The following is a 22,344-nucleotide window of genomic DNA, read 5'->3' on the forward strand; positions in this document are numbered from 1 at the left end:
TTTTCAGGAGTGATTTAATGTATGAGGTTCAAGATTGGGAAAGAATTTTTAAAATTCAGTTCGCAATGAGGCCTCGTGATGCGAGAAGGCGTCCTTTTGAATTACGTCAAAATCCCTATCACAGAAAAATGAGTGATACTAAAGGAGCTTATGTTCCGAAGGCTCTTAGACCTGATAAGCATTTGCCCAAGTGGAAACAAAATAAATTTGCTAAATCATTTTTTCCTCAATAATATTATCATACTTAAGAGTATTATAAGTTAAGTTAATAAATGATTTAATAATTGTTGATAGAGAGTTCAGTGCGTAAAACATGTAAATATCAAAATATTTATTTATATTTAAATATATAAAAAAAACAATTTATCTTTTGATTCTTTTCAATAAAAAATTGTAAATTGACTTTCCGTCGTCAATCAGAGGCCGAGTTTTGATTTTAACGTACTTGTAAAATTTCTTTTTTATTTTGAATGGGTGACGAAATACGTAAAAGAAAAATTTTTTATTTCGGTAAGTTTAATTTCAAGTTTCATCGCATTAAGTTTTTTTATCGGTAATGAGAATTGCATTGATAATAATTAGTGTCTTATTTCCGTTTTTGAAAAAATTTACAAGATTAGTTGGATTAGTCCAGGATCTCTAATATATAAAAATCACTTGTTTAAAAGAATTTACTAAAATTAAATAATTATATATATATATATATATATATATATATTTTTTAATAACTATGCAGCAGACTCATATTTAAAAAAAGTCATTCTACTCAAACTTTTCTTTATTTTAGGGAAATGAGTTTAAAATCAATATGTATTCAGTTTCCGCTTTCAATAGTTCTTAAAGAGTCTTCTTTATTTTTATTTAATAAAAAATTTAAGTTATTTTCAATAAAAATATCAAAAATTTTTTTTGTAAAATTTTAACGGTTTTTAAAATGACATAATTTCCTACATTAGTGGATTTGTCGACCCGAAGTCAGAATTTTTACAATTATAAACGGCAACACTGTATTGCTGTGTTGCAAATTAGACACCAGTTAATAAAATAATGCATTTAACGAAATAAGAATTTGTTTATTTACTTCTGACAGCAGGACCCGCAGTTTCAATAATTAAATTCGATTTTTGAGTGCTACTTTCCTGAATAAAAATTAATTTGCCATGAAGATTTTTTGTATTAACGTTATGTGATGGAATTCATTATAAACCTTTAATCATTAGGTTAATCAGATTTATTTTTCATTGAGTTCAATAGTGAAGACTAAAATAATTTTTAGGAAATTTTTGCTGTCCTTTTGTAATTTCCTTATATTGGTGTAGCAATGATATGGAGTTTACTCAAGTTGAGTCTGCACTTCTTGAAACTCTCGCCATGATCACTAGTCAAGATTTAAACGCAATAAAGTCTGCAGAAATAAAATTAAAGCAATGGGAAAAACAGCCGGGGTATTTTTCAACGCTTTTAAAAATTATTTCAAATCATACTATTGATTCTAACGTAAGATGGCTAGCTGCTTCTGTTTTTAAAAATGGGGTTGATAAGTATTGGAGGAAAACAACAGAAAAGTAAATACATGAAAATTTTTTCTAATCTCACCAATGTATTTGTCATAAGAACTAAAATTTATTATAATCATTATTATTATTATATATATTTTTTTTTACAATAGTTCCATTCAAGAGGAAGAAAAAATATCTTTGAGGTTGGCTGTTATGAATAATTTTGAAGAACCTGAAAATGCTGTAGCATGTCAATTGTCTATTGTGATATCTAGAATGGCTAGGTACAAAATTGTTTTTATACAATGTGTAATATTTTAAAACTATGCATTATTTCAATTATTGTGCTTATAATTAAATCAATTACTTTTTTTATGAAACCAAACAGTTTTTAAATTAAAAATTGAATGAATTAGCCACATGCACACACATACATATATGTATGTGTATATTTTATGCCAAGCCGGTGTGATTAATTTATTAAATTTAACTAGGTATGACTGTCCGAAGGAATGGCCAGAGCTGATTCCCAATTTAATTGAGGTTATTAAAAATGGTAATTTGCTAATGCAATTTCGAGGGTTGCATACTCTTAATCAAGTGGTAAAAGCATTAGCGTCAAAAAGATTAATTGGAGATAGAAGACTTTTTCAATTAGTATCAGCTGAAATTTTTCAGTTTGTTTTTAATAACTGGAATATATTGTTTCAAGATTTTATTATGCAGGTATTGTTTTCTTCTTTTTTTTTTTTTTTTTTTTTTTGTTTTCAAAGTTAGTTTCAAAAATTTTGCAAATTTTTGTGAAATGTTTGAATGTTGTATTCAAAAGTTTTGTTTTATTTTCAGGCTCAAAATAATAATTCACTGGGTCTTGAAACATTAGCCAAAGTTTTATTAACATTGAAAATTTTAAGAAAATTAACTGTTCATGGCTTTCAAAAACCCAATGAATCACCAGATGTAATGGCTTTTGTAAATTCATTATTCGGAAGAATAAATGACATGCTTTTAATTCGTAAGTAATGAAAAATAAAAAATAAAAATTTTTAGTAATTATTATCGAGGGATATTAATAAAATTCAGTTAAATGAAAAGTTTGTAGCGTCTAATATCGGAAAATGTCAAAAGTTTTATTTTTCTACTTGCTAAAATTACTAGATAATTTTTAGTACTTTTGATGCTGTAAAATACCATAAAAGCATTATTATTAATATTATTATTATTATATTAATTTGTTTTTAAATATAGTTTAATAAATTTTACAGGCAAGTTTGGAGGAAGACTGTCTCAACTTACAGCTCTTTGTGAAAAAGCTGTTAGTCACATGACAATGGTTTTGTTGGCTCTGCTAGAAAATCATCCATTTTCTTTTATTTCTTTTATTCAACCATCTCTGACATTGATTTTCAATTTTATTTTTCTGGGGTCACCCGATATGTTATTTGATAGATTTATAATTCAATGTTTAAATTTAATGAAAGCCATATTATTATGTCAAGAATACAAAAGAAACAAATTTATAAATATGTCTTGTTTCGACATAAATACTAATCAAAATGAAATTGTTCAGGAAGCCAATCGTTTAAAAAAGGAATTTTTTAAACCAGAAATTCTTGAAGAAATTTGCATCAAATTAATTACCAAATACTTTCTACTAACTAAAGAAGATCTTCAATTATGGGAAGAAGATCCAGAAACTTTTGGTAAGTTGGGTTCAGATAACATTTTTATAAAAAATCACAAAAGGATTTTATATTATTCTTTAAACGTTTATTGTAAATATATAAGTGTAACTGTCAATAAAATTTGATGTTGGATTTCAGGATTTCTATATATCCGTCTAGATACACACACACACATATATATATATATATATATATATGTCCTAAAAATAATAATTAATTTTTTTTTTTTTTTTTTTTACAGCGGTTGATGAAATTGGGGAATCATGGAAATTTTTACTTCATCCGTGCGCCCATTCCTTGTATTTAGCCTTGTTGCACGAATATCGAGATATTTTAACTCCCGTAGTTCTAAAATTAGTTAAAGACAATCAGCAAATTGTTGATCCATTAGATTTAAACGGAATTCTTAAAAAGGATGCTGTTTATTGTTCAATAGGCTTATGTGCATTTGATTTCTACGATGAGGTATTAGTAATAATTCGTTCATTAATTTTATTGAAGAAAAAAAATTACCGAATTATTTTAATATAAGGAATTAAATAAATAAAAATTTATTTTTGTGACATTTGCGTAAAATAAATAAATGAAATTTAAAATAATATAAAATAATATGTATAAATATTATATTATAATTAATATGTAAAAAAAAATTATTTTTCAGGTCGATTTCGATCAATGGTACTCTGCCACTTTAATGCACGAATTAATAATAAAAGAACCAAACTACAGAATTATTAGAAGGCGAATTATATGGTTGATTGGAAAATGGAGCGATGCTAAACCTGCAACAGATTTTAATCCAAATATTTGTAGCGCAGTTTTTCCTCTTTTACAGCGTAAGTAAAAAAAAAAACTTTTAAACGGAATTTATTACTTGTATTTTTGAAAAATATGAATCGTAAATGAAACATTTTTCGTTTTTCATAAATTCTTGTTCTCTGATTTTTTATATTTAAGCTACATATCCGAATGGTATTTATAAGTTTTTTTTTTTTCTCCAAAAAATAGTTTAAAAACTTATAAATTGGGTATTATGAATACCCAAATAAATCATATATATGCAAAACTTTTGTATAGGACGAAAAAATTTCACGGTATATAATAATTGTTAATTTTTTTTATTTTTTAGGAAACGAAGACTTGGTTGTTAGATTGACCGCAGCAACTGCATTAAAAAGTATAATTGATCGTTTTGAATTTAATTCAGATCAGTTAGCAAATTTTTTGGGGCCTTCATTTTCAATGTTATTTGCTCTTTTGCAAGAAGTAAAAGAATGTTCTACCAAGGTAATTAAATACAATAAATAATGTTTGAAAATTATGTATGTCCCGCCGCCTTTTATTGAAAATGTTTAATTTCTTTATTTGCATGACATTTTATAAAATGTGTGTGAATCTATTTTTTGAAATTTTTTTTTTTTTTTCTATTTATCGTTTAAATAAAATTACTGTTTAAAAAAAAAAAAAACAAAAAATGTATTTATAAAATAATATTGATTTTCAGATACAATTACTTGGTGTTTTATCTTTCATAGTTGAACGTGTCGGTGAAGATATTAAACCCTATTCTCAGTCTTTAATTCAGTATTTACCTTTGCTTTGGGAGGAATCAGCTAATTACAATATGCTAAGATGCGTAATAGTGTCCACTCTTGTCCAATTCGTACGGGTAAGCAACGTAATTATTATTATCTCTTTTTTCCTATTCACAATTCAATTGAATATTAAGTATTTTTATTTATAATGTTTTGATAATGATGTATTCAAAAGGTATTATTGCACATGGTGTGCCTGTTCAAAATTTAAAATAATGTTTTTTTTTTTTTTTTAGGCTCTCATCAGTGAAAATTTAACATCATTTTTATATCCCGTAATCGAACATTGTATTGATGTCAAAAATGATGCTCACATATATTTAATTGAAGATGGTTTAGAACTATGGTTAACCGTAATTGAATATTCAGTGGGTCTTACACCTGAACTTTTTAATCTGTATAAAAAAATGCCCAATATTCTGGGTAAGTAATATATTTTTATTTTTTTATTTAATAATTATGTAAAGAACATATAATTTTTAATATAAATATATATTTATGATATTATTATTATTTTAAAAATAATAATAATAAAAAATAGAAACAAATTTTATTAATGTTTAAACATTTTTATCAAGTATTTGATAATGTAAATAAAATAATAAAAACGGTTTGTATAATATAAGTAATTTTTAAATAATAAACATTTCGTAAAATACCAACAAAAAAAAAAATCATTTGAATAATTTTTTTGTTTTTTTTTTAGAAAATTCATTAGAATATCTGGAATGCTGTTGCAATATAATTCAGTCATATATTTTATTAAATCCCGAAAAATTTTTGAGTGTAAGTATACGTATTTGTTTATGGATGAAGTTGTTGTGTCTTGTATGAATTTGAACAAAAATGAAAAAAAAAAAAAAATGCAAGAAATTATCCTTTGAGTGAACAAATATTTACCCTTTACTTTAAACATTACATCATACATATTATATATAGACAGCTTAAAACTTAAAATTTTGCAAGTTTTTATTATTGTCATTGCAGATGTACATTTTGTTCTTGATACAACTTGTATTAAATAATCTGATTTTTTTTTTTTTTTCACTGCAGGAATATGGAGAATCGTTAATGATAATGTGTTCGAGTTTAATGACTACTGCAAATAATAAAGAAATATTTAAAATAATGCAAGTTGTTGAAACAACAATTAAAGCCAATCCTCACATCGGCGTCAATTTATCGTTACCTATTCTAGTCTACACCGTTTCGTAAGTGTTTAATAACATTAATTTAAATAAATATTATATAAATTAAAAGGGGATGTTAAGGGAAGCGCAATAAAATAAATAACAAGATGAGATAAAAAATTTAAAAAAATTTAATGAATTTCAGGTGTATCTGCGAAGAGGAAAGCTGGAATATGGCTATGTCCATGTACTCGGCCGTCATTTGCAGAGTTCTACTTTATTCAAAAGACGTTTTTTCACAGGTAAGTGACTATCATTTTAATTTTTTTTTTTATTAATGTTCTCCTTATATTGTTTAATATGTGCATTGATTTTTGAGGACTAAAAAAAAATAATGGTTACTTATAATAGGTTATTTGTTGTAACTTAAAAACGATAATTATTTAGATGTGGAAAAAAACATTTCTTTAATTTCGTCATCCATATTACCTTTTTTTTTTTTTGAAAATATTACTCATAGGTAATGGAAAAAGCAGCCAATCTTAGATCATGTTTAACAGAAAGGTTATTGGAACAAGTTCTTTTCGTTTGGAATAAAGTGATGCCGTCTGTATCGGAATTAGAAAAAAGAAAATTACTTGCCTTGGCATTGTCTTCCCTTTTAACAATACAATCTAATTCTGTCTTATCACAATTTTCAACTATAGTAAAAAATATAATCGAAGCGTTAAATGATATCATGGACATAGATAGCATATCGGCGGAATTAAATTCTTTGATTACGCCGGAAGACAGAAATTTCGTAGGAGATGATGGAACAGACGAAAACAGTACAATTGAAAAAAGGAAAAAACATTTAAATGAATTTGATCCTGTTTATAAAATTGAATTGAAGGGATATTTACAATTGCAGGCATGGAAAAAAATTAATTTTATTATATATAGATATTTATTGCCGTGTTAAAAAGTATTGATTAGTTGAATTAATTTTTTTTTTTTTTTTTTTTTTTTTCGATTTTAATTTTAGCTTAACGATTTGAAAAATCAAGTTGGATCAAATAATTTTGAAAGTCTTTTGCAAACGTTAGATACAAATATTCTACAGCAATGTCGATTCTATATTTCTTTGTAATATACGCATCTCAGGGGCTATTATTACTAGGATTACAATATCCATTTTAAAAAAGTGAAAAATAAAATTATTATAAAAAATGTATAATATTTATACGTCATAAGTAAAAAAATATATCACAAGTACTAATAATTAAATTAACACGGGATTAATGATGAAAACTCGACCGTACTCGACGTTCATTACCTTATTAACAATTACAGCGACTTACGTTTTTTTATTAAAAAAAAAAAATTATTATTATTAATTACTATTATCATTATCGTGATTATTATGATTATTATTAACTATATTAATAAAATAAAAATAAAAAATTAACATTTTTATTCGTAATTTAAATTACGTTAGGTAACGTTAAATAAATTTTTATTTTTATTTTAATTATTTTCCTTTTTCTGAGTTTACAAGATGACGAATAGACCCCGCGAATTTGTTTTTTCCTTTTCTTATCACACGCACACACAAACAAATTTATTTCATTCGGTTTACGTTTTAAGTCATTTAAAATTCCTCATATAAATAAAACATTTTAGTCGATTTGAAATGGGGGGAAAAAAAATGCATCTTTTACTGTACGCTGTAAATAACATTTACATTTATATAATTCTTTTTTTTTTTTTTTTTTTGTATTAGGACATTTATAACGATGGTCTTATTTATAATATTATGTGTGGGCCGTCCCACATAACGCGATTTCCTAGATAGTTTCTTCTTTAAATTTTCTTTCATTGAGTGTGTCATGGTTCCCAGTGCCATATTTTTTAACCGAAATTAAGACTGCCAAAAGAAGGATAGGTTGGTTGTTGTGAACCTTTTTTTTTTTTTGTTCAATTGTCATTACTTTAAACTTTAATTTTTTAATGCTAAATGTAAAAAAGAAAAAAAAAAGATTTATTTATAACATTACACTCATCGCATTTTCACTATATTTCTAGACAAAAAAAAAAAAAAATTAAAACTAAAAAAATAATTTAAAAAACGTAAAAAAAAGTTATGTATAATTCGAAAAATATAATATGTATAAATAATTCATAATTCAAAAACTTTTGAGCTTAAAATTCAATTAAATTTAACAAGTGAAAAATAACTAATAATTAATAATTGGTTTTTTTTTACGAATTTCTTTTTTTTAAGGCCCACCTTTTTTTTTTTTTTGTTTGGAAACTAATTGTAAAGTTTTGACACTTGATTACGTTTAAAACTTTTTTAAACGCTTGGCTATTTGGACATACAATAATCGACTCAACTATTTTTTTCATGAGTTTTAATGATGACAGTTTTAACTTCCGTGTAGTGTTCTAAACCATATTCACCCAATTCTCTACCATTGCCGGACATTTTAAATCCTCCGAAAGGAGCTTGTGCACTTATTGTATTGTAAGTATTGACCCTACAATTATAAATAATAATAATAATCATTTAATTTGATATGAGTTTTGAACGGCTTTTATATAACGAAACGATCATGATAATATGATTTATACCAAACGGTTCCGGCTCGTATTCCCTGAGCTATATATAAAGCTTTATCCAAATCTTTAGTAAAAACTCCTGCGGCCAAACCATAATTGGAATTGTTAGCTCTTTCAATTACTTCTTCTAATTTATTAAATCTAATAATTTGTTGAACAGGACCAAAAATTTCCTCCCTCGCTATTGTCATGTTATCCTTTACCTGAACAGAAATCAAATAATTAAAATACACAAATTAATATAATGAAAAATCCAAATATGAATAATCGATGAAAATTATTAAAAAAAAAAAAAAAATGAAGGAAACCTAAAAAAATTTACGGAAATTGCTAAAAAAAAATCCAATTCTAACAATTGGCCTCTCACTTCAGTAAACCATTACATATAAATAAAAAAAATAGATAAAGTCCAAGGTGAAAAAAAGTTTGACGTATTCAAATTTAAGGTCATCGATGCTTAATTATATCGTAATTATTACCTCTGAAAAAACTGTGGGCTCTATAAAATATCCCCTTTTGCCGATAGCAGATCCACCAGATACTAGTTTAGCTCCTTCTTTTTTTCCTTTTTCTATGTAACCCAAAATTTTATTAAATTGTACGTCATCTATTTGCGGACCGTATTCGTTGACAATATCAAAAGGATCTCCAACTTTAGCTTTTTTAGCCCTTTCCGCGCTCATTTCGACAAATTCATCGTAAATATCATTTTCGACAAATGTTCTAGAACCGGCACAACAACATTGACCCTGTTTTACAAAAAAAAATATTTACATATCTATAAAAACTACTAATTAATGAGTTAAGGAATTGTTATTCTCAAAACAAAATCATTTTACGATTTTAAATAATTTAATATTTTGCGTGGCTGTTTAAATTAAAAATTTCTCCATTTTAGAAAATTTAAAATGCTCGGTCGGTACGATTTCAGATTAATTTTTTTTAGATTAAAATAAATCCGAGAGAATAGTTTTTGTTTTTTGTAAATAAAATTAATGAAACGATAGAAAGTAGAAATTAAACTGACCATATTGAAAAATAAAGCAAAATGAGAGTTTTGCACCGCAAAATCTAAATCTGTATCCTTCAATACAATATTTGGTGATTTTCCACCAAGTTCTAAAGAAATTCTTTTTAAATTAGAGGCTCCTGCACCTTGCTGTATCAATTTCCCAACCTGTAACAAAATTTATGCGTTCAAAAAAATTATTCAATATTATAAAATGACTTTTTCAATAAAAAAAAAAAAATTTTTTAATTAAAATTGTGAAACTGTTAAACCCATAAACAACATAATTGTGGACGGTAAACAACTCGCGTAAAGATATATTTTTTTTTTTGATGAAAAATTTGGGGTTTTGAAATATAAATTTAATGATTTTAAACTTGATGACTTACGGAGGAAAGGATTCAAATAATGCATGTGAAGTAACGTTCATTTACTAACCTCAGTAGAACCCGTAAAAGCTATTTTATCAACATCTGGATGATGAACTAAAGCAGCTCCCGCATTACCGAATCCAGGAACTATGTTGACAACTCCCGGAGGAAAACCTGCTTCTTTTATTAATTCAGCAGTATAAAGCGCGGTTAATGGAGTTTGTTCAGCTGGCTTTAATATTATAGTATTTCCTGTTCGTGAATTAAAAAATAATAATAATAATAATTATTGGTTTTTTTTTAAGGGGCTTGTATTATTTTTGAAAAAAAATTTCAAATAATTAACATTTTAAAAAAATTTTTTTTATGATTAGGTTACCAAAAAAAATTAAAAATTAAAAATGCATCAATAAACAATTATCTTTTACCAATGACTTTTTTAATTTTGGCCATTTAATAAAACCATATTAATTTAAAATATTCTAAATTCTATATTATGCTATTATAAAAATTTTTTTAATATGAATATAATAAACCACAAAATTAATTTCTTTGAATAATAGTTTCAAGGATAAATTAGATTTTTTTCGCGTGTTTAATACCAATTTTTAAACCATTTCAAGCTGCATTTAAATATATATATATATATACACATGCATATAAAAATCAAATAAATAAATATGAAGGGAATGTAAGAAAAAAATAAAAAATAAAAAAAACCTGTAGCCAATGCTGGGCCTAATTTCCAGGATAACATTAGCAAAGGAAAATTCCACGGAATTATTTGACCGCAAACTCCAACAGGTTCATGTCTTGTATAAGCGAAAAAATTTCCATCTATCGGTATAGTTTTTCCATGAACTTTATCTGCCCATCCAGCGAAGTAACGCAACACTTTAATGGCTGACGGTACGTCAACATTATACGACATTGCATAAGGCTTTCCATTATCTAAGGTTTCCAAACTCTGAAAGGATAATCGTTTTTTTATTGTTGTTTTGCTGAGAATCGTAATTGTTTATCAAATTAATCAGTTTTTTGCGGGTTTTTTTTTTTTTTTAGTGGTTATCGTTTATAGCTTATCAAATTTAATATGATTACTTTACAAACTACGGTAATTATTTTGGGAAAATAAATTTTTATTTGTGGTACTCAGATATCTTTTACATAAACACTTAACTACTTAGTAACACTTACTTTTCAGCGTTTAATATTTAAGGTTTGTTTTCAGGGTCACTTATAACTTTGATATATTTTATTTTGTAATATGAGTTCACATCATGCCAATAACGGTTAGAAACATTAGTCCAGAATCAAAGTTTTACTAAAATATTGAACATCCTCTTGAAAAAAAGCCTTACTGTCAAACTTCAAAACATTTACAAAACATAATGAAACATAAAACTTAAAAACTAATAATATGTGACATAGGCAAATGTATAAACTGGATGATCATCAGTGTATAGTGAAACTTCTAAATCAAAGATTTTTCAAATTTACTTCAGTTAAAATTTAATACTTAACTTAAAAGAAAAAAAAATTTCATAACATGAAGTTAGTAATTAAATGTATTGTTGTTCAGGTTAAATTCTCACAAAAAATATTTCGGTAAGAGATTCCATTTATTGATGTGATTAAAATACCATGAAAAATTTCAGAAAAATTAACTGTTAATCATTAAAATAGTGTAATTTATTTATTTCTATATACTTTAATGCTAATGCATTAGATCTTCTTATTTTAAATATTTTCTTGTTTGATTCCCATATGAATTTCAAATACCTAGGTATTTAAGTAAATGGTGATTGCTACTCACAGCAAGATATACTTTATTTTCCTCCATCAAGTCAGCCAGTCTGTTTAAAAGAAGTCCTCTATTTGAGGCATCCATGGTTCTCCAAGGAGAGCCCAACTTAAAAGCAGATTTGGCAGCTGCAACAGCATCATTAATATCTTCCACCCCTCCCTCTTGTATTTCAGCAATGACTTCATTATTTGATGGATTAACAGTTTTAAATACTTTGCCTTTTTTTGAAGTCATCCATTCATTGTTGATAAAGATCTACAATGTGTTAATTATTTTATGTTATTTTAAGTGTCAGTTTTTTAATTGACGTGACGTATAAAAATTTTGTTATCATGAAACAAAATTGCTCATTTAAGTTTTCAAAATTTATGAAATAAAAATTAAATTTTTCCTTTGGAAAAAAAAAAAAACATATAAAACCGCTGAATAAAATAAATTACTAAAAAACAATAAGGAAAAATATTTAAATAAAAATTTAACTTACACCAGTACAGTGAATTTTAGGAGAAGTATCAGGTTTAGGCAAAGCCGCCGTCGAATATAATAAATTTTGAATTCTTCTTTTGACATGAACGAATTTTACGGCCCGATGCATTTTGAGCCAGCTATGACAAAACATGTATTTAAGTACTACGAAACCGGTGTAATTCTAAAATGAAAGGAAATTATAAATTATTAATAAATTCTCGCGTAATATAAACACTTGATAATTTATAATAAGAATTAAAACTTTTAAATTTAAAAAAATACGTAAATAACTTTATACATATAATATATTAATAATTTTATTATGAAAAAATTTAATTTTTTGTTTCAAAAGAAATTCTTTGAACTTTTTTAAAACGCAGTTTTTTTTATTAACAATAACAGAAATACTTGATATCTAAGCCAAATATAAAAATGTATGTACATTAGAACTTTAGCTTTGGCGATATGCATAAATTATTGAAAATATTAAAAAAAATAATTATTATAATTAATGTCAAACCTGTAACAGAAGAACTTGCAACTTTGTTTCTTGGCGACAAGTATGTACTTTTTTTTTTTTTTTTTTTTACATTTGGCAAGTGTGCACAAAGCGGTTAAGTAAAAATGGCTGTACTAAACGCATAAGTATTCACCACTTTTTTTTTTTGTTTGTTTATATAAATAGTGTTTTTGTAGAAATTATACTTTTTTATTAAATATGTCGCTGGCTGTGTTAAAAGGTTTTCCACAAAATACTGATGTATTTATTAAATCTGTGCCCTTCACGATAGGTCGAAATCAATCCGCTAGTTTTATTATTCTTAATGTAAACATATCTAGACATCATTGTGCCATAGTTTTTGAAAACTCGCAATGGAAGGTATGCGATAGCAGTTCATCAGGAACATTTGTAAATGATTCATTAATCGGTAAAAATCAAAGTGTTAATCTTAAACAAGGGGATGTCATTAGACTTGGCCCTGTTGTTGAAAATAGTATCTCATGTACTTTTTATTCATTAATACCTGAAAACTTTCAATTTGACTCAAGTGAAACTCAAACAAGTTTAAATTTGTGTAATCGTTTTGAAAATGTTGACAACTGTATGAGACAAATAAGAATTATGGAAAAAGGTAATGAAATGAATGTGACGGCCGAAACTAATAATTATAAAAATACCGACGAGAAATTGAATGAACCACTCTCAGTTAATTTAATGTCTAATGAAAATGATAAATCTTTTACTAAATGTAAGGAAATTTCAACTGAAAACATTGATAAAACATACTGCTTTTTGTCATATGTTGACTGTTTAAATTTAAAAAAAAAATTGATGGATTGTGAAAACGTTCAAACAATATTAAATGACTTAAAGTTGAAAAATTTAAATTTGATGGAAAAGTTATCATCTGCAACAAGTAAATGCAATGAGGCTTTATCACTTAAATCAGAAGCGACTGAGAAATTTACTGAATTAGTCGAATTAGAGCTTCAGTGCACTATATGCTCAGAGTTATTTGTAAATGCTGTAACCCTTGGTTGCTCTCATAGTTTTTGTAAACTTTGTCTCAAACAGTGGAAAAATAAACAAAAAACATGTCCAATATGCAGGAAAAAAATTTCTGTCGAAGCTAGATCTATTGTTTTGGATAATTACATTGACAAAATTATTGATTTATTGCCTTCAGAAATAAGGGAAAAAAGAAAAGACTTAATTCAAGAGCATGAAGTTAAATTATCATCTTTCAGAAGTTGGAAAAAAAGAAAATTATAAAGGATCAAATCTCGGATGGTAACTTTAAGAGGATGCCAAAAGGTTCAATTTTTTTCTTTTTGAAATAGGTAAAATCAATGTGTTTGGGGCATTGTTTTTTTAAAAGAAACATGTAAGGAATTTTTAAAAATTTAACAAAAAAAAAAAAAAGTAAAACTAAACATGGAAAATTCCAGTTTACAAAATGTAAAGAAAATTTTTTTTATTTCAAATATTTTTCTTATTGTTAGTTTGTGAGATTATTCCTTTGCATAATTATTTTTTATGTTCCATTGATATTCACTCCTAGTATTTCAATTAAAATTCTATTAAATTAATATTAACTATTTCTCTAATTGCACAATCATCTATCTTATCTTTTTTTTTAGTTTGCAGAGTATTTGTCGACTTTAAGAATTTTTATTTTTAGGTGAGAAACAATTGAATTAAAAGTAACTATTAACAGACAAGTTGGGACATTATTTGAAATAACTTTTTCATTTGAAAAGATCCAACCACCCAAAAAATTACACAAGTTCTTTATTTAGACATATTATTTATTACATAGGGATGAACATTACTGGTAACAAAAAAAAAACCTCATTTTTTTAAAAATTAATAGTATTTAGTTTGATTTTTTCCAAAACTGATGAAGGAGGAATTGAGTAATTTACATACACAATTGTTAAATATACATGAATGAGTGCATAACTTGAGTACTCAGAAGTAAGGAAAACATCAACAAGTTAAATTTTATATTTGAAAACAATATGGATTCCATGTTCATAAAACTTGAGAAAGTTATAAAATGAATAATTAACTTCAAATTTGGTTTCATTGTTAAAAATAACATCAAATGATTAGTATAATCAACGCAAAATGGCATTTTGAAAATTTTAATTGTATCAAAGTATTGTTTTAATATTCAAGACTATGTCTTGGTAAGTTTTTATGGAATAATTTATAAATTAATTTTTTATAAGAATCTAATTTAATTTTAAAAGCATATGCATTGGAAAATTATAACAAAAATTAAAATTTTCAACAATTAATATATTTTTATGAATAATTATTAATTACAGATTTGATTTGTAATTTAATGATTATTTAACTTTTAACAAGGACAAAAATAATATTCTTATTATTGCCTGTAAGGCACATTTAAGCAAAGCAGATGAGGCTGTAGATGTGGCTTCTCTTTGAATGGCTGCGGGATATTCTCCTGAAAATTAAATAATAATCCAATACTTACTTATATGCAAAAAAAAAAAAAAATTAATTTCATAAGACTCTGAATTGTTTCTTTTATATAATTTTTTTTATCAATTGATTATCGCGAATTTCAATAATTAAAAAAAAAAATTTTTTTGTTTTTTTTTCGTTATGCACGATAATTTTCGAAACGAGAATTTTCGTTCTTTATTAGTACCTTTTTAGCTGTAAGAAATTAAATACAAATGAATATTAATCCTAAATATTTATTATTATTCAGAGAGAATAATAAAGTTTGTTACCAATAGTCATCTCATTTTGTAATTCTATTATCAGAATATTATAAATGTTTTTAAACGTGAAAACGTGTTTAAAATCTACAACTTTTTCACGGATAAAAAAATTTACTTTAAGAAAAACTTTTCTTGCTTATTAATGACAAAAAAATTGGAAACCATTGGTACAAATGAAAATTCTTGTTTAGTAAAAAATTTTTTTAACTCATCAAATGCGATATATGTTACTTGGTTTTTCATGAAAAAAAAAAAAAAAAAAAAAAAGTTTTCTAAAACGAATTAAATCAAAGTTTTTTAATCTTTAATTGAAAACTTATTAATATTGAAATGGTTTTTAGTCAAGGATTACCGTATGAGATAACGTATGTTAAAAAAAATTATTTGATCGCAGGTTTAAAAAAAAAAAAAAAGAAGCAAAATTATTTGTTTATTTTCATCTAGTTTAAAAACTAATAAATATTATGTACAAATAAAATCAAAACTAACCATTTAATATATGAACACGAACATTTGCAGGATTTGCATTAGACGGATGACAAGTATAAAGCCCTGAATCCACTCTATTTGCTTTTTGAATTAAAAGTTGACTAGTTGTTACTAAACTTTTTTCTGTTACTAAACTAATTCCTCCTCTTGGTGAATCAAAGGTAATTACCTAAAAAAAAGAAAAGTATATTATGCTCTTGATAGCTCTAACTATTTTTTTTTTAAAAAGAAAGTAAGTGAAAACCTTTAATTCTGTTTGAATTAGCATAAAAATCATTTGTACTTATAAATTAATATATTTTTTATATAAAATTCCTATGATGCAAAGTAATGAAAGAAAAACATTTCATTTTACTTTTATTTTCAGAAAAAAAAAAAAAATATATATATATATATATATATATATCAAATAATAATTCTTACTTTTTGATCGTGATTCCAAACAACGGTTGATGGAGGTTCAGGAGCGAATCGGACAAGACATGTCAAATTAATTGTGCTTCCTGTATTTATGAAAACATCAGGTCCCCCCAATATTTCCGTTATTGGCTCTAAAACGAAAGATAATAGAGAGGATAATAATTTTGAGAAATTATTTTTTATTCATATTTTTCGTAAGAGAAATGTAGGGATTTTTAATTAAATACATTATTTAAATAATAAGTAAAAAAAAATTCGGGTACGGAATATTTTTTTTTTTGTTTTAGACTTTTTGTCGAATATTGACAGTGATAAATAAAACTTGTATCGAGTTAACCGAATTTGAAACATTTTTTTAATGTAAATCAATAGACATTGATGTACTACATATATACATTAAAATTAATTTAATTTTTCAAAATTCTTACCCAATACGGAAAGGTGTACAAAATGACCGATGGGTGGTGTGGTACTAATTTGACACTCGTATATACCAGCATCTTTTTTTTGCGGATATCTTATTCTTAATGTCCAGTCTTCCGAATGTGGGCTATGAATGGCTTCAAATCTTTGATCGCTAGTATAAGTGTAACGTCCGACTGTTAACAAATGTATATCTTTATGTCTGATCCAAGAAACCTAAAAAAAATGAATCAAAATATTTTCTGATACCCGAACAGAATTTGTTATTATTACTTTTTTTTTTTATGCGTTATGACATCGTAATTAATATTTTAAATAGATGAGGTTGTCGAATAAATAAAAATTATTTAATTTTAAAAAAAAAAACTCCAGGCGATATGGAAACAAAACTTACCGTTCGGTTACCTAAATTTTTAACTCTGCAATTGAGATAAGCGGTTTTTCCTACTAGTCCAGTGAGATTTGTTGGAACAGAAGTATCAAAGTATGGATCAACATCCGAGGCAATTAATTTTTCTGAATATTGGGATTTTAATTGTGTCGTTATCAAAATATCTGAAATAAATTTTTTATAATTTTCATATAATATTTAATGAGCAATTTTTCTTAAATGCCACCGTAATAACACTCACCACAATTAAAAAATAATAATATTAATATTAATAACCAAGACATTATTTTAATTAAAAGTCTTGATGGATAAAATAAATCTTATGTGAATCCGTCGTCATGATGCTTTTGATTTTATACCGATTACGAGAATTTCATGCATTCTACGAAAATCAAATTAATTTTATTAAAAAATATAAGATTTTTCATATAAATCTATATAATATGTGGCCATGTCTTTGATAATAAAAAAACAATAAAAGTAGTAACAATCACTACTACTTACTACTCATAGTAATCATTCGTAAATAAATTTTAATTATTAATTTAAGAGAGAAAACATTTATGAAAAAAAAAATCATTTTTTCTAATAACTTTTTTAATATTAATAATAAAAATCGATAAAATTTTATTTTTTTAAATTCTAATAATTTTGTTCTTTGCTAAATGACCCCTCCCCCCAAAAAAAAAAAAAAAATTTTGAATGAAATCGATTAATATTTCAGGTTTTTTTGAGTCAATATTTTCATGATACCATTTTTAAATATATCGCATATAAGCTTCTTGTAATTATCCCACATATTTTGAGACAATGAATGATATTAAGAGAAAAAATATTTTTTGATTTCAATGGAAAACGATTATGGTTTTTGTTTTTTTTTCTCTGTCAATTTTTTATTTGTTTTTAAATTGAGATAGAATTCGATAATGAATAAAAAATACATCAATTATATTTTTTTAAAATGAACTCATTTAACGTTTTTCGTTTGGGTTTTAGAGTGAAATAAAATTCAATATCATTCGGATTATTTCAATATTAAATTTTGATAAAATTTGAACTGAACACTTTATGCAATTGACTATATATACGAATATTTACGTTTAATTATTACAAAACCTCGAAACCTTAGTTTAAAAAAAAAAAAGAAGAAAAACACGAACCAATATTATTTTCACTTATATTTTTTTGACATTCGATAAATTTTTTTTTTTTCTTTTACTGACTCCATTTCAAATAAAAAAAAAACCACTTTAATTGTTTTAAAAATAATTTTATTATTATTATTTATTTATTTATTTTCTGTCACAAACACCATGAAAATTTTATTTAAAAAACTGAGAAAAAAAAAAATTATATATTACTTGGGCGTTTTCAGTAGGATTTAATTGTAAATTCACAAAAATCCAACAACAGGTGAAAATTTTCGAAACAGGAAAAATTTAATTTACTTTTTTAGAAATTCTGAGTTTTATAATAAGAAAAAATATTTAATTACGCTCAACCATTATACCCTTAAAGTTTTTTTTTTAAAATTAATTAACCAATAATTAAATCGTTTTAAAAATTTGAAATTTCTAAAATTAATAAAAAACTTCTTTTTAAAACTTTGAAAAAAAAAAAAGAAAAACTTTTTTAAAAAAAGAATTAAAATAATAAAAAAAAAAAAGGGTTAATTTAAATAATAATAATTATTTTCAATTTTCTTTAATTATATTTATTTTTAATTTGATGATTCGTAATTATTTTGCATCATTTATAGAATTTTACGTATTTTCAAATATTTTATTTTTTCAAACGATTAAATCAAATGAATTTTGTAATAATTATTCTGTTGAATTATTAAATACTGAAAATGATCCACAAAAAATGAGATCGCATGAAACAACGGAAAGAACGTTGGAATTGGAAAATAAAACTTACCCAGGTTTTTTTTTTTTTATATTTTATTTATTAAATATTAAGTGTATAGTTTGTAAACTGTTTGATAGCATTATCATATATTTTTCGTATGCATTTTTATTTTTTCGCATTGGTTTTCGTAATGGTTTTTTTTTTTTTTTTTATTTCATGTGAAAATTTTTTTTTTTGTATATCTCTAAATTTGATTTTGACTTTAGTCCTCTTTGTTTGCCGAATACCATTTTCTTTTTTTTTTTTTTTTTTTTAATATAAAAAATCCTTTATTTAAAAACAGAAAGAGAAAGTGCTTTAAGAGAAGCAATTTTAGATGTTGCTTATTATTTAAGAAGATTTAAATTCAACGGTTACGATCCTAGATATTTGAAAGAAACAAATCCCCCAGAAAAAACAATTTTTATTGAGTTTCCGAATCCCCCGTTGAAAAACATTCAGTGGGAGGTAATAAAGTAATAAAATAACCTTTTTTTTTTTTGTTTGTGTCCAAACCCTTGTACCATAAAATAAAAAAAAATTTTTTTTGTTTTTCTTTTCTCTAAAGGTTAAAAAATATTGCGAGTCGTCTTTTTATGAGTGCGTTATGTATTTACAAGAAAAAATTAATAAAGCCATTCTTTCGAGGCATTTAGACAGTATGACATTAATAAAGGAAAACAATTGGTCCATTGATAAAGATTTAGATTATATAAAAGCAGCTGACGTAGAATGCGTCAAACTTCTCGGCCTGGACGAATCCAGTTTCACGCTATTTGCGAATCCCATTCAAAAATTTCAATGGATGATTTCTGCTTTGTACTACATGTGTTTTTACACAATGAAAGAAATTCAATACCTTAAATTCTTTCACGATAGCTGTGATAATTATGGGTCTTGCTTAGACTGGAATTTCGGATTACACAATAATGATATTAGAGGGAACGATAACGTTCCATTTTCCTGCGCTTTATATTCCTTTTGCCCGGATCCCTGTTGCCCTCTAAAACATTTAAGAGAGTCAGAATCTTGTTTTTTATATAGTCCTTGTTTAAGGACTTCTGGATCTGAAAAAAATTGCCAATTTTTAAGAGAAAATAATAATTATTTTGATTCTCTTATTTTAAACAATTGGAATGTTTCTTGTAGTTGCGAACAGAGCGGATTTCGTTGGGATTCAAAATCTGGTAATTAAAATACGACATTTTTTGTAGACTTTTTGAATAATTATTAATATTTATATTGATATTACATTCTCTCGTCTTTTGGACCAAAAAAAAAAAAAAAAAAAAAAATTATTATTACTTATTTTTTCTCATATTAGGGATTTGCGTAGACATTGACGAGTGCTTAGAAAACGAATCGATATGCAACACTCCGTTTGAAATGTGTAAAAATTTTCCGGGATATTATAAATGCATTTGTAATCCACTGGGATATAGAGAAAATATCGAAACTAAAAAATGCGAATACGATTCAATAACGCAAAAAATATTGTATCCCGCTAATTATTTTAAAATGTACACCGTTGCTGATGATGAATTTCCGAATGAAAATTTTGATTTACTAAATAAATTTAAAAATGTCATTTCCGATTGCGTATTCAATGAAAATTTTTCATTTGTGTAAATATGTCCTTTTAATCATTTTTGAATTCCCTTCGATGAAAAAAAAAATTAAACAGGATTTTATTGTCGTTTTTATTTGATTCATGAATTTCACTGAATTGTTGTTGAAAAAATTTTTCATTAAAAATAATTTTAAGAGAGTTTTTTTTCCCTTCAATAATTTACTTTTTTCCCGTATTTGTTTTTTGCATTTAACATGTAAGCATATCAAAGTTTTTGGCAAGCCGTAAGAGATTTTCAATACTAGACGCTTTTCTGGATAAAAAATCTTAGATAATTTTTAACGAAATAAAAAAAAAAAAATTACGTAAAATTTAAATAAATTTAAACTTTTAAAAAAAAACGATTGCCTTAAAATGTACAATTTACGGGCCTATTCTGACCCTTAAATAAAAACTATAAGTAACAAGATAGGAATAATAATTAATTGAAAAAAAAAAAAAAAGTTTTTTAAAATTTTTTTTATCTAATTTGATAATTTTTCGTAACAAAAATTTATTTAATTTATATGTTAAAAAAAAAAATTACAAATTTTGTACAATGTAAGGTAATATTTAACTTATTTTTATTTTATATAAATAAAACTTTGTGATTACTTTCATTCTCGCAAAAAATCTCAAAGCGTTTTTAGTATAACAATATAAAAAAAGTTTTTATTATGCATTTGGAACTTTACTCACTACTTAATAATTACTTAAAAAAAAGGATAATTAGTGCTTTATATGTATATATATATATATTTTTTTTTTGTTTTTGTAAAAATCATAAATGAATTAATTAGAATAATCTTTTTTTTTTTTTTTTTTTGAAGTTTTAAAAGAGTAAACTATTACTGAAATGCAAAAAAAAAAAAAAAAAAAAAAATCATTCAATCGGATACATTTATAATTGATGAAGAATCAATTTCTTTTAAATGGGTATCGGTAACAAAACCGGAAAAAGAATTCGAAGTATTTATTGTGAATGGGAAAAAATTATCTATCGCGTTTCTTTTTATAAATAATAATTTTGCATCCGATAAATTTTCATATTCTACTTCTTCACCGATCCTATCATTAGAATTATTATAACTTTTTCCGCCACCGTTACTTTCTTTTTTTTCAAGTTTTTTACTAACACTATTTGATGTTTTATTCGGTTTTGAATTATTATCAACGTAATCAGAGTTTTTATTATCGTCTTTAATATTATTATTATTATTACTATTATTGTTATTACTCATGCTGCTCCGTAATTCACTTATATTATTTAAAAAACAATTATCAATTTTTTTTGAATTCAATTCTTGAAAGTCAACAATTAATGATTGTATACGTTTTAAAAGGTGTCTGTGAACAATGTCGACTTGGGGCCGTCCCCCGGAACGTATGCTCAATAATGATAACCATCGGAAATAACATTGCATCCATAATCCTAAATAAGGTACGCTAAACTCTGGAAAAATAACAATGTCACGTTTCTGATGATCGTAACTTTCTTTCAACGATGGATAATTACTTATTTGACAAAATTTGTAGAGCGGATTGAAAAATAATTCTACGTCACTTTCTGAAAATTGTATGTTCCAATTCCAAACACTCCGTAATTGTAATCTCTCGTTTTGACTCTTAAAAAAAAAAAAGTCACATTTAAACAAATTTAATTTTGAATAAAGTGATTATAACTTGAGAAAAATAT

At 25.0% G+C, this 22,344-nt stretch overlaps 7 protein-coding genes across 7 annotated transcripts in view; 4 read left to right on the forward strand and 3 right to left on the reverse strand.

The window, feature by feature from the left end:
* Positions 1-233, forward strand: part of Phum_PHUM307670 (mitochondrial 28S ribosomal protein S30, putative) — a gene marked incomplete at both ends in the record, with an annotated part of 2,536 nt that extends 2,303 nt beyond the window's left edge. Inside the window, one exon of the mRNA XM_002427220.1 lies at positions 60-233. Coding sequence (XP_002427265.1) covers positions 60-233 — 174 coding nt within the window. The remainder of the gene's footprint in view (positions 1-59) is intronic.
* A 1,093-nt stretch (positions 234-1,326) lies between these two features.
* Positions 1,327-6,873, forward strand: Phum_PHUM307780 (Importin-11, putative; the record flags this gene model as incomplete). The annotated part of the gene is made up of 14 exons (XM_002427221.1): positions 1,327-1,565; positions 1,670-1,783; positions 1,994-2,225; positions 2,346-2,514; positions 2,765-3,202; positions 3,426-3,649; positions 3,846-4,020; positions 4,314-4,471; positions 4,689-4,853; positions 5,016-5,202; positions 5,486-5,565; positions 5,833-5,990; positions 6,115-6,211; positions 6,430-6,873. 14 exons carry the CDS (start codon positions 1,327-1,329, stop codon positions 6,871-6,873), a joined length of 2,880 nt encoding a protein of 959 aa, XP_002427266.1.
* A 1,410-nt stretch (positions 6,874-8,283) lies between these two features.
* Positions 8,284-12,295, reverse strand: Phum_PHUM307790 (Aldehyde dehydrogenase, putative; the record flags this gene model as incomplete). The annotated part of the gene is made up of 8 exons (XM_002427222.1): positions 8,284-8,431; positions 8,526-8,716; positions 8,993-9,262; positions 9,541-9,690; positions 9,961-10,145; positions 10,614-10,860; positions 11,710-11,955; positions 12,185-12,295. The coding sequence occupies 8 exons, from the start codon at positions 12,293-12,295 to the stop codon at positions 8,284-8,286; spliced, it is 1,548 nt and encodes a 515-aa protein (XP_002427267.1).
* A 338-nt stretch (positions 12,296-12,633) lies between these two features.
* Positions 12,634-13,942, forward strand: Phum_PHUM307800 (RING finger protein, putative; the record flags this gene model as incomplete). The annotated part of the gene is made up of 2 exons (XM_002427223.1): positions 12,634-12,728; positions 12,865-13,942. The coding sequence occupies 2 exons, from the start codon at positions 12,634-12,636 to the stop codon at positions 13,940-13,942; spliced, it is 1,173 nt and encodes a 390-aa protein (XP_002427268.1).
* Positions 13,943-15,910: 1,968 nt separating this feature from the next.
* Phum_PHUM307810 (Neurotrimin precursor, putative) lies at positions 15,911-17,433 on the reverse strand (the record flags this gene model as incomplete). The annotated part of the gene is made up of 5 exons (XM_002427224.1): positions 15,911-16,084; positions 16,339-16,466; positions 16,764-16,974; positions 17,153-17,313; positions 17,391-17,433. The coding sequence occupies 5 exons, from the start codon at positions 17,431-17,433 to the stop codon at positions 15,911-15,913; spliced, it is 717 nt and encodes a 238-aa protein (XP_002427269.1).
* A 1,582-nt stretch (positions 17,434-19,015) lies between these two features.
* Positions 19,016-20,668, forward strand: Phum_PHUM307820 (uncharacterized protein; the record flags this gene model as incomplete). The annotated part of the gene is made up of 4 exons (XM_002427225.1): positions 19,016-19,044; positions 19,348-19,507; positions 19,608-20,226; positions 20,364-20,668. The coding sequence occupies 4 exons, from the start codon at positions 19,016-19,018 to the stop codon at positions 20,666-20,668; spliced, it is 1,113 nt and encodes a 370-aa protein (XP_002427270.1).
* Positions 20,669-21,535: 867 nt separating this feature from the next.
* Phum_PHUM307830 (uncharacterized protein) overlaps positions 21,536-22,344 on the reverse strand; it is a gene marked incomplete at both ends in the record, with an annotated part of 3,474 nt that continues 2,665 nt past the window's right edge. Inside the window, one exon of the mRNA XM_002427226.1 lies at positions 21,536-22,271. Within this exon, the coding sequence (XP_002427271.1) occupies positions 21,536-22,271 (736 nt within the window). The remainder of the gene's footprint in view (positions 22,272-22,344) is intronic.

The sequence above is a fragment of the Pediculus humanus genome, genomic scaffold (genome assembly GCF_000006295.1).
Source record: "Pediculus humanus corporis 1103172107707 genomic scaffold, whole genome shotgun sequence".
Taxonomy (NCBI): Eukaryota; Metazoa; Arthropoda; class Insecta; order Psocodea; family Pediculidae; genus Pediculus; species Pediculus humanus.